Source organism: Eucyclogobius newberryi, unplaced genomic scaffold, assembly GCF_026437365.1.
Source record: "Eucyclogobius newberryi isolate DKJ021-1_F unplaced genomic scaffold, fEucNew1.0.hap1 SCAF_5, whole genome shotgun sequence".
NCBI lineage: Eukaryota > Metazoa > Chordata > Actinopteri > Gobiiformes > Gobiidae > Eucyclogobius > Eucyclogobius newberryi.
The window spans coordinates 19,364,512-19,377,422 of record NW_027316167.1 but is presented as its reverse complement, the minus strand read 5'-3'; the positions used below and the strand labels follow the sequence as shown (position 1 = coordinate 19,377,422).

Here is a 12,911-nt window from a genome sequence, read left to right as displayed (position 1 = left end):
GTTTTGCATTCTTTAGGTTTAATTATCAGACAAATGTGAAAAGAATCACAAAAGTGCAGATATATGATTAATAATATGATTTCGTCTGCCTTTTTTGTATTATTTTTTTTCTCGCTATAAATTATATACTCGTACTGTTTACATTAACCACATTTTATCGTCTAGTTTTATGACATTATGGACTCTGTAAATACTGTATGTGCTCTCTTAGGCCTACAGTAGAGTCAGTGTGACGCTGTCCGTTTATTTCATCACAGGAAAATAAGCAGAGGCACCAAAATCTGAACTGCCAAACTTGAGTCCAGCGTGCAGAGGCTTAGTAAATGGCACCTGGACTCTGTGTAGAAAGTTCATGGTACTGGTGATGCTGTAAAATGATAAAACCCCCGCATTTTGGTCAAGGTAAACCGCTATTCTGGATGAAATGGGCCCAAAGACACAAGTCTCGACGTTGTCAAAAAAGAAAGAATAGCCATCTCTGGTACAACGTAACGCCCAGGAATTATCATTGTATCCAAATCTGCACTCTTCTGAATTGCCTTTTCTCTTGATATCATTGTAACACACTGCTATGGTAACGGCAGAGTCGCTCCATTCTGTGGCAGACGTGTCCCACTTTACCTCCCAGTAACGGCGGCCCCCCAGGCGCTGTTTGCTTAGGATCTGATAGTAGTAGCTGAATCTGTTTGGATTTTTTGGATAGTTATTGGCTTCCTTTTCAAATGTCACTTTTTGATTTTCCTCTGACAGGGACAGTTTTCTGTGAGCTGTACTAAGATCTAGTGTAATTTTCTGTGCATATTTAAAGAATTCTCTCCTGTTTGTGGATTCATACAGTGGTCTTTCAGGCTGGGTCTGGGGCAGTGGTCTTTCAGGCTGGGTCTGGGGCAGTGGTCTTTCAGGCTGGGTCTGGGGCAGTGGTCTTTCAGGCTGGGTCTGGGGCAGTGGTCTTTCAGGCTGGGTCTGGGGCAGTGGTCTTTCAGGCTGGGTCTGGGGCAGTGGTCTTTCAGGCTGGGTCTGGGGCTGTGATTCTTCTGGCTGGGTCTGGGGCAGTGGTCTTTCAGGCTGGGTCTGGGGCTGTGATTCTTCTGGCTGGGGCAGTAGTTGTTGGACTTGTGTTGGAGCCAGTGAGATGTTGTCCAGTCCTTGTTTCAGAATTTGCTGTAGCATGTCAGAGAGCATGGATAGGGCAGGTGTCACATGCTCAAAGGAGCCTGAAGACTGTGTCGGAATTTTGATGCCGACCTCAGCTGAGGACAGCTTGGGGTAGTCCTGTAGAAAGCGGTTGAGGTCAGGAATAAGAGACACTGCATCCAACTGAGCCTGTGTCCTCTTCAGCTCACTGATGCGTGACTGCAGCTGATGCCGATGCTCTTGGACTCTAGCCTCTTCGTTCTCCTGCTGGGTTAGAATCTGCTGCTCCACTTCAGCCTGTCTTTCCTTCATCACATGGATAAGCCTGGTGAAGGTCTCTTCATTGGCTCTCACTGCTTCATCGGCAGAACATCTGAGGAAAAACGCCTCCTGCTGGAGCTTGTCCAGGTCTGTTTCTTCATCCTGAATCATTTGGAGGATTTGGTCCTGCCTTCCCTCCAGCACGGTCTGTCTGTTTGCTCTCTCCGCAACTGCTGACACTGTTTGGTGACTCGCATGCGTGTCCATGCAACAGACCACGCAGATGAGCTGCTGCTCACTGCAGCAAAACATCTTCTTCACTTCATTGTGTTCATAGCAGAGATTTTCGGATAATTCGGAGGGTGCCACCAGCTGGTGTTTCCTGAGTGCTGCAGACTGATTATGAGGCTCTAGATGTTCCTCACAGAAAGATGCCAGGCATTGCAGACAGGACTTTACAGCTTTTAACCTGCTCCCAGAGCACACATCACAGCTCACATGTGTAGATCCTACTGAGCTGACGTCCACCGAAGGGCTCTTCTCCAGCTGCTCCACCAAAAGTGCCAACATGGTATTTTTGACCAGAACAGGCCTCAAAAGGAAGCTCTGCCTGCACTGAGGACAGCTGTATTCATGCTTCTCCTCCTCTTTATCCCAGTGACTATGAACACAACTGATGCAGTAGCTGTGCCCGCAGGAAAGAGTGACTGGATTCTTCAGTAGATCCATACAGATTGCACAGGAAAAGGCTTCTCTGTCGAGTGCAACTGCTGCGTGTGCCATTTTGCTACCCACTGTAATCACGGAAGTTTCTGTGAGTGTGTTAGAACAGGAAGAGCAGGAAGAGCAGCAGGAGGAGACATAATGGCTCCTCCCATTTGCACTGTGTCGGACCAAAGTGCAGAGAGTAAGAGCAGAACAACATCGGTCCTGATTTTCAAAACAAGGTTATTCTATTTACACTTGTACAAGGTGATATTTTGGAACATGCAGAGTGAACATTTACACAACTAATGTGTTTACGAGGCATTTTTCAGCAGCTCTACACACTTCCAGATGCTCACAGGCAAACATTAACCATTAATCACACACAATCCAAAATGCTCCTTAAATACAGCAGGCAGAAGTACACATCTGATACTTTATTTTCAGTTAGTGTACTTGGTCTTTGTCAAAAATTATAATTATGATTATTTAGCTTATGATTGAAATCACGTTGTTTCAAATAATTACTTCTACATTGTCAACATTAACCTATTTAGAAAGTATAGACATAAAATATGATGTCATACATATTAATAGTAATGTTTTGCCACCACCTGCCACCAAAACATTGTGGCAGAACGGGTCCACAGATCATTCAGGATACAAGGTAATGCATTGTATCTTAAATTAAAACATTTCTTGTAATGGAATTCACAATTCTCAAATTGGATGATTGCACAGCCCTACGTTTTTAATTTCCCTAGCATTGTGACAAAAAACTGACTGAGCACACGGACTTGGGCACAATTATAAATGCTTAAGTGTTGATTTCAAGAACATGATCAAACCAGACGTCAAATCAGTGCCATTTAACTTTAAAAATGTCCCAATTGAATTCTTTAAAGTTCAAGCGTCACTGCAAACCAACCACAAGCTTTTACTGACAGACCTGTTGTACTGGCTGTAGACATCGCGATTAAAAAAACACAAGCATACGAGTTGGGAAGTAGCTGCAGGTGGTCCAGTTGTTGTACCCGTAAAGCAACACAAAAGGTGACCTAGTGTGCTTCTGTTAAAAATAAGGTGAACAGTGAATATTTTATTGCAGACTCTATTATAATGAAAAGCATTTATATTGAAGACACATCCCTCTGTGCCAAAGTGATGCGTTGTGCTGCTGCGTGCTTTATTTACAGTCCGCTTTTGCCTCTCCCACAAACACATCAGGTGCCTCTTGGGAAAGCTATACGCTCCTCTTCCACTGTGAAAATGTCAGCTCTGTTTCAAAAGGAGGCAAAGAGAGGAGTGTGATTCATGTCAAAACCTGCCACAGTAAAGCTAATGCATTCCTACTGAATTTACAGCAGGAATAGGTCTCACAGGACCAGGACAGGATGATATTATAAAAAATAATAATATAAAATAAATTAAAATAACAATTTCATATATCATTTATTTATCTTCTTGATAGCAGTAATAAGATTATACTTTTTTCATCAGAAATGTGCTTGCTAAAGCCTGGAGCGACTTTGCGGAGGCGTGACCCTAGTTTGGATCCTTTTAAGCACATTTTAAGCTGCTGCGTTTTGCAAGTTTGTAGTTATGATGCGTTATGATAACTACAAAGTATCACCGCTGCAACAGCCAAGCAGAGCATCAGGAGCAAACGGATACAATGATAATGATAAGAGATCAAATGAACCAATAAGCGTTTCACAGGGGCTGCATTTAATCGTTTCAAAGCAGTCAGGGCTGATCCTGTGCTTTTCTCTGTATCAATACTTTGACTGAGAATCATTCAGTATAAATACCAGAAAGTGTCTATAGCGGTGTCTTATTTCATGACTCATCAAAACAGAGAAAATAATTGTTTGGATTTTGTGAAATACCAAAGTCAGAGAAATATTTAAATTAATCAAATTGTGACATATGAATTGTAACACGTATTGTATTGCCAGATTAAAATGCAATGCATACTCTTAATCACAAATGATCTACTGATTGCTGGGGTATTTTTAGCAGCTCATTGCCCATTCACTTGGCTGATGTGGTTTCTGTGCCTCTTGTACATGACCCTCAAAAGAACAGAACAGCAGAGGTGGTAGTGGTAGTTACATTTACCCGGGCACATATATACATATATTTTTAAATACCAGATTGTGCATTCATTATTGTTTAGTTACATCCAGACAGTTAATCATACTTGAGTAATAGTTTCCTCTAAAACATTTTTAAATTTACTTATTAATTAATTTCTTGGACCAGTATCTTGTACTTTTACTTTATTTTGAAGTAACTTTACTCTTATTGGCATACATTGTTGCATACTCCACCACAACAGACATGATTTGATGTCTGCTGGTGTATTCTAGAGGCTGTAAATGTGGTAATATAAGTTACAGTCCAGGCTATGTGGAAAATATTGGCCTGGTTTGTGATCAAATGGTTCCTGAACCTTCACTTAAAACTTCACTCAGAGTGAACACAAGCTAACACTCAATGAGATCTTGTTTGTTCTGTTGTTGTTCCACTTTAGCTTTTGCAGATGAATAAAACTTCTCCTCTGAGCCACTACCAACCACAAAGTATTTTTACGTGGTTTGAACAATCATGTGCTGTTGTTTAAATGTTGTTGTCAGATCAAGGTTAGATTAACTTCACTTACTATGTTTTTCAGCACAAGCACCAAATTCAGTGTTTTACCTGATGAAGTGGACAAACACATTCAAATGAAGTTAAATTCCACAGAGAATCTTCTGAAAATGACCAAATTGGCTTTTTTAGACTCAGAAAGATCCAGCTTTTGAAAAAACATCTGGGGCTCTTGGGCTTACACAGGTTTCTTGAAAATGACCCCTGAACTGCTGGTGGCATAAATGCTAATCACATTTTATTATTTATAATATAAGACAATATATTGATTGAGCCATCTCAAACAGCCAAATCACTTTGAACTCTCTTTATCTATATGGAGTAAAAGTGATTTTAGTGCTGGCTATTGACTGGGCCAAGGCCAATCAGAGTCCAGTCTGCCCCGTCCCAGGTAATTATTTAGGCCGTGGCTGGAGAGCCGCGGCGCGGTCAAATTGCCGCGCAGTTTCAGGGACCGCGGCATTTCCCTTATAGCCCGTTATAGCCTCGTGGCTAACCCTAACCTTAACCCTAACCTTAACCTTAACCCTAACCTTAACCCGGCGCGGTCTAAAACAGCGCTAAAACGCAGTCAAATAGCGGCGCAGTTTCAGGAGCCGCGGCGCGCGGCTGGCACAAAAATAACATGGCATTTTCGGCCGCAGGCCGCGGCTCTGCAGACACTCCCAATTATTTAAGGTGTTGCACAGATGTGGTTGTTAAATAGCTCATGAACATTGTAACAGTTTTCCGGAGACAGGGCACTAAATGGAAAACTGGCTCAGGTTTGCTTTTGATGGGATCAATTATTCTGTCCGGACCAGCAATTTAAGCTGTAGCCCGCTGGATTTAACTACTATCATTAACCAATTGCACAATTGTGGATAACGTCTTCATTCTTTCTCCTTCTTGACTTTCTAAAGGTCTGTATTACAGTATGTAGTTGGTGACATGCTCCTGTTCTAAAGAACCAGTCTGACATTTAAATGGTAATCGCCTCAGAAAAGCATTGTAATGGACTTGTCTTTGTTCCCTCAGGTGCAGAAACATCTCGTATCCATTCAACCTGCCACAAGTGAGCATCGTGTTCATCTTTGTGAATGAAGCCCTGTCTGTGATCCTTCGCTCCATTCACTCCGCCATGAGCCGCACCCCCTCGCACCTGCTCAAAGAGATCATCCTGGTCGACGACAACAGCAATAGCGGTAAGCTCTAAAACATTTAAGTTTTGAGTTTGACTAAATTGACTTACCCCTTTACAACTCCCTTCAACTACTAAAACCAGTTTGTTCCCTCAGTATACATTATCTGTTTTTATATTATCTGCTTTCATCAAATAGAATAGCATCAATATGTATTGTATCACCAGTTTCACTAACGATACTCAGCCCTAATACAGAATTTAAAAAGTGTTTATACTATCTGGCTTTTATGTCCTACTAACTTTAATTTATCTTTCAGAAGGCTTGATTTAATGAAGCTGGTCACATACTAGAAATGAACAGTGATCTATAAGATTATTTAAATGTGATAAAAGGATTTTACTGTATTGTTTGCTCATCAATAATCATGAATAATTGTTACACTGTTATGTTTCCTCTCACAATAATTTAACACTGAAATGTTATTGTAACTTCCCCAGTGTAATCAAAGAAATATATTTGACGTATCAATCTCTTGTTCAATGCACGTAACAAAGGCTTCATCCTTTAGTATCCACTATTTTTACAATGTAAGGTCATGTCAGGTAAAAGTCCCTCATGGCCCCTTTAGTGTTTTTAATTCTGTGTGACCCGTGCAGCCGAAGGTCACTATGCCTGGCACTCACAAGACATTTGATGGCTGTGTGAGCTGGTTTCACTGTTTGTTTTAAGTTTTTTTTTTAAATAGTGAGAATCCTACAAAAATGTCTGTGCTTTTAAATGTAGTTTCTTAAATATCACTTGTTTAAACATGTGAATGTTTTTATAATTGTGTGCTGCAAGTTTCCCACTTTGGTCCAGGTCACCCTTGAAAAAGAGGTTAGGGTCTCAAAGGGCTTTACCTGGTCAAATAAAGGTTTATAAATAGATAAACAAAATAGATAATGTTACAATGTTGGTTTTTCACCCAGAGACAGCAGAGGGAGACGGCAGACACGTTAAACACCCTCAAAATACATATTTAACTATCAAAGGGACAAAGATGTTTAATACTGTAAAAAAAATACCTATTGCTGCTTTAAATCACAACAATAATAATAATAATGATAACTCGATTTCGTGCGCACTACGTGCGCACTTTCGCAGCCGTGCTTCGCACGGCCTTACGAGATTAATAGGCCTCTCGCCAGCTTGTGGCGCTCGGGCCTAATAATTAAAAAATAATAATTGGATATCCCACTGTTCAAAGGGTGCAACAAATGTTCAAAGTCACTAGCATATGCACATGAAGATATGGAATGACAGGATCACTTTCATCATCCACCTATTTTGATTTACAATGTAAGGTCATGTTAGGTAAAAGTCACTCTATACCCCCTTTACTTTTTAATTAAGGGTTGCTCTCAGATAGTCCAACAGTTACACTAATTAGCTGCAAAGCCAGGATATTGGCCTGAAGGCAAATAACGATCCTGGAAGGTGATGAAGTGTTTGCATATCATCTCGCCTGCATATGCAAGCGCAACACCAACACCTTTATGCACAAGAGGCCGTAAAGTAAACAGAACAGAAGTGCATGTATATACTATACATGGTAAATGGTAATTGGTGACTTTGGAGATCACAAAACACAGTGGAAGTCACCTGTGAACAAAGCACCTGGTCATTTAGAGTACAAGGATTTAACTACATTATTAAGACCGAAAGAAGGGCTATAAAAGGGTAATGATATGGTACCAAGGTCATTTACAGGCATAGTACTTTTAAATGGGCTGTAGAGCAATCACCGTGGGGGAATTCTAGACTAGGGAAGAACATATTGAAACTGCAGTCAATAATGCAAAGCCTGCTTGACTATAGATGTACACGCTATCAGGATGGAAAGATAGGGACGGTCCCTTGCCGCCAGCTATTATCGATTAGAAATGTCGAATTATAAAGTCATTTTTAAATACTGTGAAAAGCTTTGGTGAGAAGTAAGGGCATTGCTAAAGAGTGCTTCAATTGACCAAATGCAGCTGCGGTACGTACCTCAAGAGAAACCTTTTTTAATCCATCTTATTTTCTTTTATGATGTCATTTTCTATCTACTCAACCGTATACAGACAATTTCAAACATTTCCAAGATGCTTACGTAATTCATCAAAATAACCATCCTTTTGGTTTAAAGGGGCTCTTATATCGGAGGGTATGGCCGCTGCTTTTTTCCCCCATGGATTAGTTATTGTTTTGCCTGGAATATTCCATGACTTTTAATTTTAAGTATTTTGGTTCTTTGCTAAAAATGCCTTGAAAACCATTGTGTGCCTTGTGGCATCACTTCCTGTTTTCATTTATATCATCTGTTTAACCTTCCAGGCTAATCAATGACATCTCCATGGAAACAAGCATGTGTTGGACCATTTTCTTGACTGTCTGATCCATCTTGAATCACAGCATTTAAAAAATTGGTGAGAGTTTTGCTCACTGCAGATCACAGTGGAACGCAAAGTTTATTCTCTCGCCCCAAGATGGATTATCAGACGCAATCAATAGTCCTGCTCAACTCGGCAACTTGAGCCAAGGAGCCTGTTCCCTTCAGTTTCTTTAGGGACCCTAGTCACGCGCTGACATTTTGCTGTTGGCATTTCACCCTGTTTGCTTGAGTACTCTGTCAGTGTTTCTGATAGGCTCGCCATTATCATTATCGCTCTTCCTCCCAATCCAAAATGGAACACAAAACGCTGTTCGCTCACTGACCCATTACGGCCACAACTGCCTGACGTGGTTGTTGTCCAACACTAACCTTTGTTGGCATGCAGTACACATTATTCTTACAGGCCTCACCTCCAGAAGACATTAGCATGCAAGAGAAATGGCCAGCCATCAGGGAGTGGGGCAAATTGACCTAGCTGATTCCTCTGTAATTGGATAATGTCCCAAGCCGTGGCCCAAGAAACACTCATCTGTGTTAGATTGTTTTACAAAGGGTCTCCTCATTGGACAGGTGTCAGCAGATGAATGAACTCCTCCAAATATTACAGACTATTACACTTTACAGAGCTTCAGGAGCTGTTATAAAGTCCATAAAGTTTACATTGTGAAAAATACAGTCACCTCTTCTGTAGTTGTTCTTGACACCATTTTTCAGTAGATTTTTGTTAAATTGTAAGGTGACTTGTTGAGTTGTCAAGTATTTTTGCAGTCACAATGTGAAGCAATTCAAAGAAAAATAATACCGTGTGAAAATAGTTTTGTATAATACTACAAGTAATGTGAAATACATTTTTAATACAGTTTATCAGTCTGCTATATTCAGCAGGGTTTGTACATGAACCTAACATACGGACAGATCGTCATGTGAACAGCACAGATGGGCCCAAATGAAAAACAAACACATTATATTTTCTCACATCTGCCGTGTATTCGCGTTCGAGAAGTGGTCACATTCACTGAAAGAGAAAATACAACCTTTGTACTTGATGTACGATGATATTTTTGGAAAAAACTTTATTGCAAACTTAACTTCTTCCAAGCAATCATGCATATGTAATCACATCAATCCCGGAAATAGACTCGTTTGGCTAGCGTTTCATAAACACTTTACATCTCATCAGTCAGTGCTCGCGTTTCCATGACTGACATGTGTGTTACAAAAACATAATGAAATACATTGCTTTTATTCCTGGATGTTACTTGCTCAGAGCGGTTTCTCTCAGAGCGGCAGCAGGAGTTGTGCCCAGTGAAACAGATGAGAGCAGGCCTTCAGCCACTGCAGTGTAATGAACTGTGTTTTATTATAATTTGGTGTGAGAAATAACATCATCGTTCTCAATTTCACTTTGCACAAACATTTAAAAGTCTTAATTACACATTCATTAAATATAATGTGATTAAGCTTCAGCAACATTAAGAGATCAAGCTGGATCTGTAAAATGTGATATTTGGTACATTAACGAAAAACTTTTATCAGGAGTGGCCTCTGAAATAAGATTTTTTTTTTTTTTTTTAACAGTACAAAGCATAAATATATGATCAAACAATTGAAACTTTCTATACAAAAATATGTTCAGTTTTGTTTAATTCAGCATTGTTTTTAATCTTTAAATTATTTTTCTCAGTGTTACTTACTGATTTACCTTCTCTGTTGATTTACATTATGTATTAATGTGTGTGCTGTAAAATGTCTTTAAGCAGAAGTGCTATATAAATGAAATATATATAAAAAAGCTGAATCGCCTTGCCCTTCAATTCTAGTTTTAGTATATATACATATTTCTGACTTCTCTGTGTTCAGCACTGTGAAATTAATTCTAATTTGAAAACATATATCACAAACTGTATCGCTTATAAGCTCAATACTTGCTAGAAAAATCACAGTTCATCACATTTTCCCCCCCAAAATCATGAGGCTATAGCGAGATTTCTCAAAATGACGCCTGTGCATTATTTCTGTGTGAGATTCCTCAGCCGTCTGTAGCTCTGCCTGGCCCAGCATGAAGCGCCTTTCTAACGACTCCAAAACCGCTCCACATTCACTTTCAAGTCAAGAAGCACAGAAATAGTAAGAGCACAGCCCAAGGTGATATATACACTGGATGATGAAATGTTCCAATGATAAAAGTAAAATGTTTCGAGCTTTGTTCAGAAAAAGTTCTTGTACACAATTAAAGGCACATTCCACGGGGCAAAACCTCATCAGTGTCTGCGGCGTTTTATTGAGCGATTTCCCATTTTATATAACCTTATAAACTTACACAGATGGGTAACGTGTTCAACAACTATATACTCATTTATATACATTATAAATTATACAGAAAGTAATCGTGTAGAAGTGCATTGACATTTTCATTTGCCACAATTTTCTGCCAACTGGTGCAAATAGCAGATCAACAGATAACAGTCTTCTACCACATTCTTGTTCATGCATTCACACTTATCATTATTTGGTCGTAGTACTTTTTAAATTTTTGAAGTACTTTTTGCAAGCGCCCGCACGGTTTGTCCCACCGTTGTCAACCTCAGCTCAGCGAGAACACTGTGATGTAGAAATGGGTTGGTCTTGTTCTAGTCATTGATGTGATGAATGTGTAAGTGTGAATGCACTTTAATATAGAACAGTGCAATTAATCAAAATTGTGAATTAAATTATTGCTCTATTCAATGACAAAAATGCAGCAATCAAAAATATGTATCTCACCATCTGTTCAGAATGATATGTGCAAAAAGCCACTGTTTTCCCTATATCGATTTTTAAACAAAAGTGTCACAAAAACAATACTAATCAAATGTATTTGATCCATACACGTATTAGATTTATACATTTATTTTATTTTTGCAGTATAAAAGTGAAATAATCAAGATTTATTAAATTACGTGATATGTTGCTGTAAAACAGATAAAGGTGCAACTACTAAACTATATTGTGTGTGATTCAATATTGAGCCAATTTTAGTGAGTAATTGTGTTCTGCTTTTCAAAGATATTGCATCTTTCAAGTTCAATATTTCCCACAGTTTGGCCCAAGGGAAATGCTGCTGCCTGTTTGGTTTCACGGATGAAAGTTGTGAGACGTGAGGATCTTTTGGCTCGTTCCCAGTCAAGCACAGCCCACTTGACGCTATTGTACCGTCATGTTGTGGGTGGAAGTTATCTGCCCTCGCTCTCACCTAAAACTCTTATGGGATAATAATGCAAATAAAAAAAACTGTTTGTTCCAGATGAGCTGAAGGAGAAGTTGCAGGATTTCGTGGCTGAGACGAACAGCCAGCGCCCCGGTTTTATAAAGACCGTGCGGCACTCGAAGCAGGAGGGGCTGATCCGGTCCCGGGTGAGTGGGTGGCGCGCTGCCTCTGCCCCTGTGGTCGCCTTGTTCGATGCCCATGTGGAGTTCAACGTTGGCTGGTGAGTCACCTTCTGCTGCTCAGCCATGGCTAAATAATACACAAGTCTGCGTGGGCCCAGCTCCATCATTTGACTTTAAAAACAAAAAGACACCACATTTGTTCCTGTTCTTACTGTGGGTGAGAAGACATGATGTGCAAAGCCAGAAAATAGTTGACTCACTCGCAAACTGCAAAAAGACACCCTTACTACTTTTCCCTGAATGAGTTAATTTATTGAAGCGTATCAGAATGTAATAAGATGGAAAACACTGAGATGTTTCACTTTTTGGTGTTGTATGGGAAATTATGTCAAAAAAGCCTTGAAATATAAGTAATATTTCAACTGTAAATGATATATCCAAACTAAGACTAGATGGCCTGTGGACATGGCATCGGTTGCTATTTTACAGTTGCTATTTTTGCTCATTCTAAACCGCAACATTCATCTAAAATGGCGTAGTGATAGCAACGGGTCAACTTTTCAAATAATCACAACTACTGTATGTACAGGGATGTGGGTGGAGACAGTGGGTAGGTGAAAACAGGAAGCACTCGAGCCTCAGTTGCAGGAAAATACAGGGATACTCCAACATGGAGGAATGTATAAAAATACAATTAATGATGAGGAAACACTGTTGTAACGATGTTAAAAGCTCATTGAAGTGTTTTTGTTTAATATATCCCCTTTAAATGTAACAATGCTCTAACTAAAAATAAAATGTAAATTGGTTCAACCCATAAAAGATCCACATGGGAATAAGAGGAAAAGAATGGATGAATAACATGCACTGAAATGAACAAAATACATTTGTTGAAAAGATAAAGATAATAATAGTGCAGTGAAAACCATTTCCATCTTATTTCCCTCTTCATGACACAAAATAAATACAACACGATTACACTAGTCACCCTGGTAATCATGTTTTACTGACTAATAATACAATCTTTTCATCAAAACTATTTGACCGCAGTTGACAAGATGATGATTGAATGTCAAAAACGGCCTGTCAGAGTAAGCGCCTGTGACTTAAATTACTTTTTTCTTCTCATATTCCCAGGGCTGAACCCATCCTCCAGAGAATCAAAGAAGACAGGAGGCGCATCATCTCGCCGTCCTTTGACAATATCAAGTACGACACCTTTGAGATCGAGGAGTATCCGCTGTCAGCTCAGG

At 39.7% G+C, this 12,911-nt stretch overlaps 2 protein-coding genes across 2 annotated transcripts in view; one reads left to right on the top strand and one right to left on the bottom strand.

Annotated features, from left to right (window-relative positions):
- Positions 1-12,911, top strand: part of galnt18b (UDP-N-acetyl-alpha-D-galactosamine:polypeptide N-acetylgalactosaminyltransferase 18b) — an 81,596-nt gene that overhangs the window by 35,313 nt on the left and 33,372 nt on the right. Inside the window, exons 3-5 of the mRNA XM_072464770.1 lie at positions 5,770-5,936; positions 11,573-11,756; positions 12,796-12,911. The exon at positions 12,796-12,911 is cut by the window's right edge and continues 82 nt beyond it. Of these exons, the coding sequence (XP_072320871.1) occupies positions 5,770-5,936; positions 11,573-11,756; positions 12,796-12,911 (467 nt within the window). The remainder of the gene's footprint in view (positions 1-5,769; positions 5,937-11,572; positions 11,757-12,795) is intronic.
- LOC140380839 (E3 ubiquitin/ISG15 ligase TRIM25-like) lies at positions 223-2,202 on the bottom strand. Its single transcript, XM_072464769.1, has one exon. The coding sequence runs from the start codon at positions 2,176-2,178 to the stop codon at positions 244-246; it is 1,935 nt and encodes a 644-aa protein (XP_072320870.1). The 5' UTR covers positions 2,179-2,202; the 3' UTR covers positions 223-243.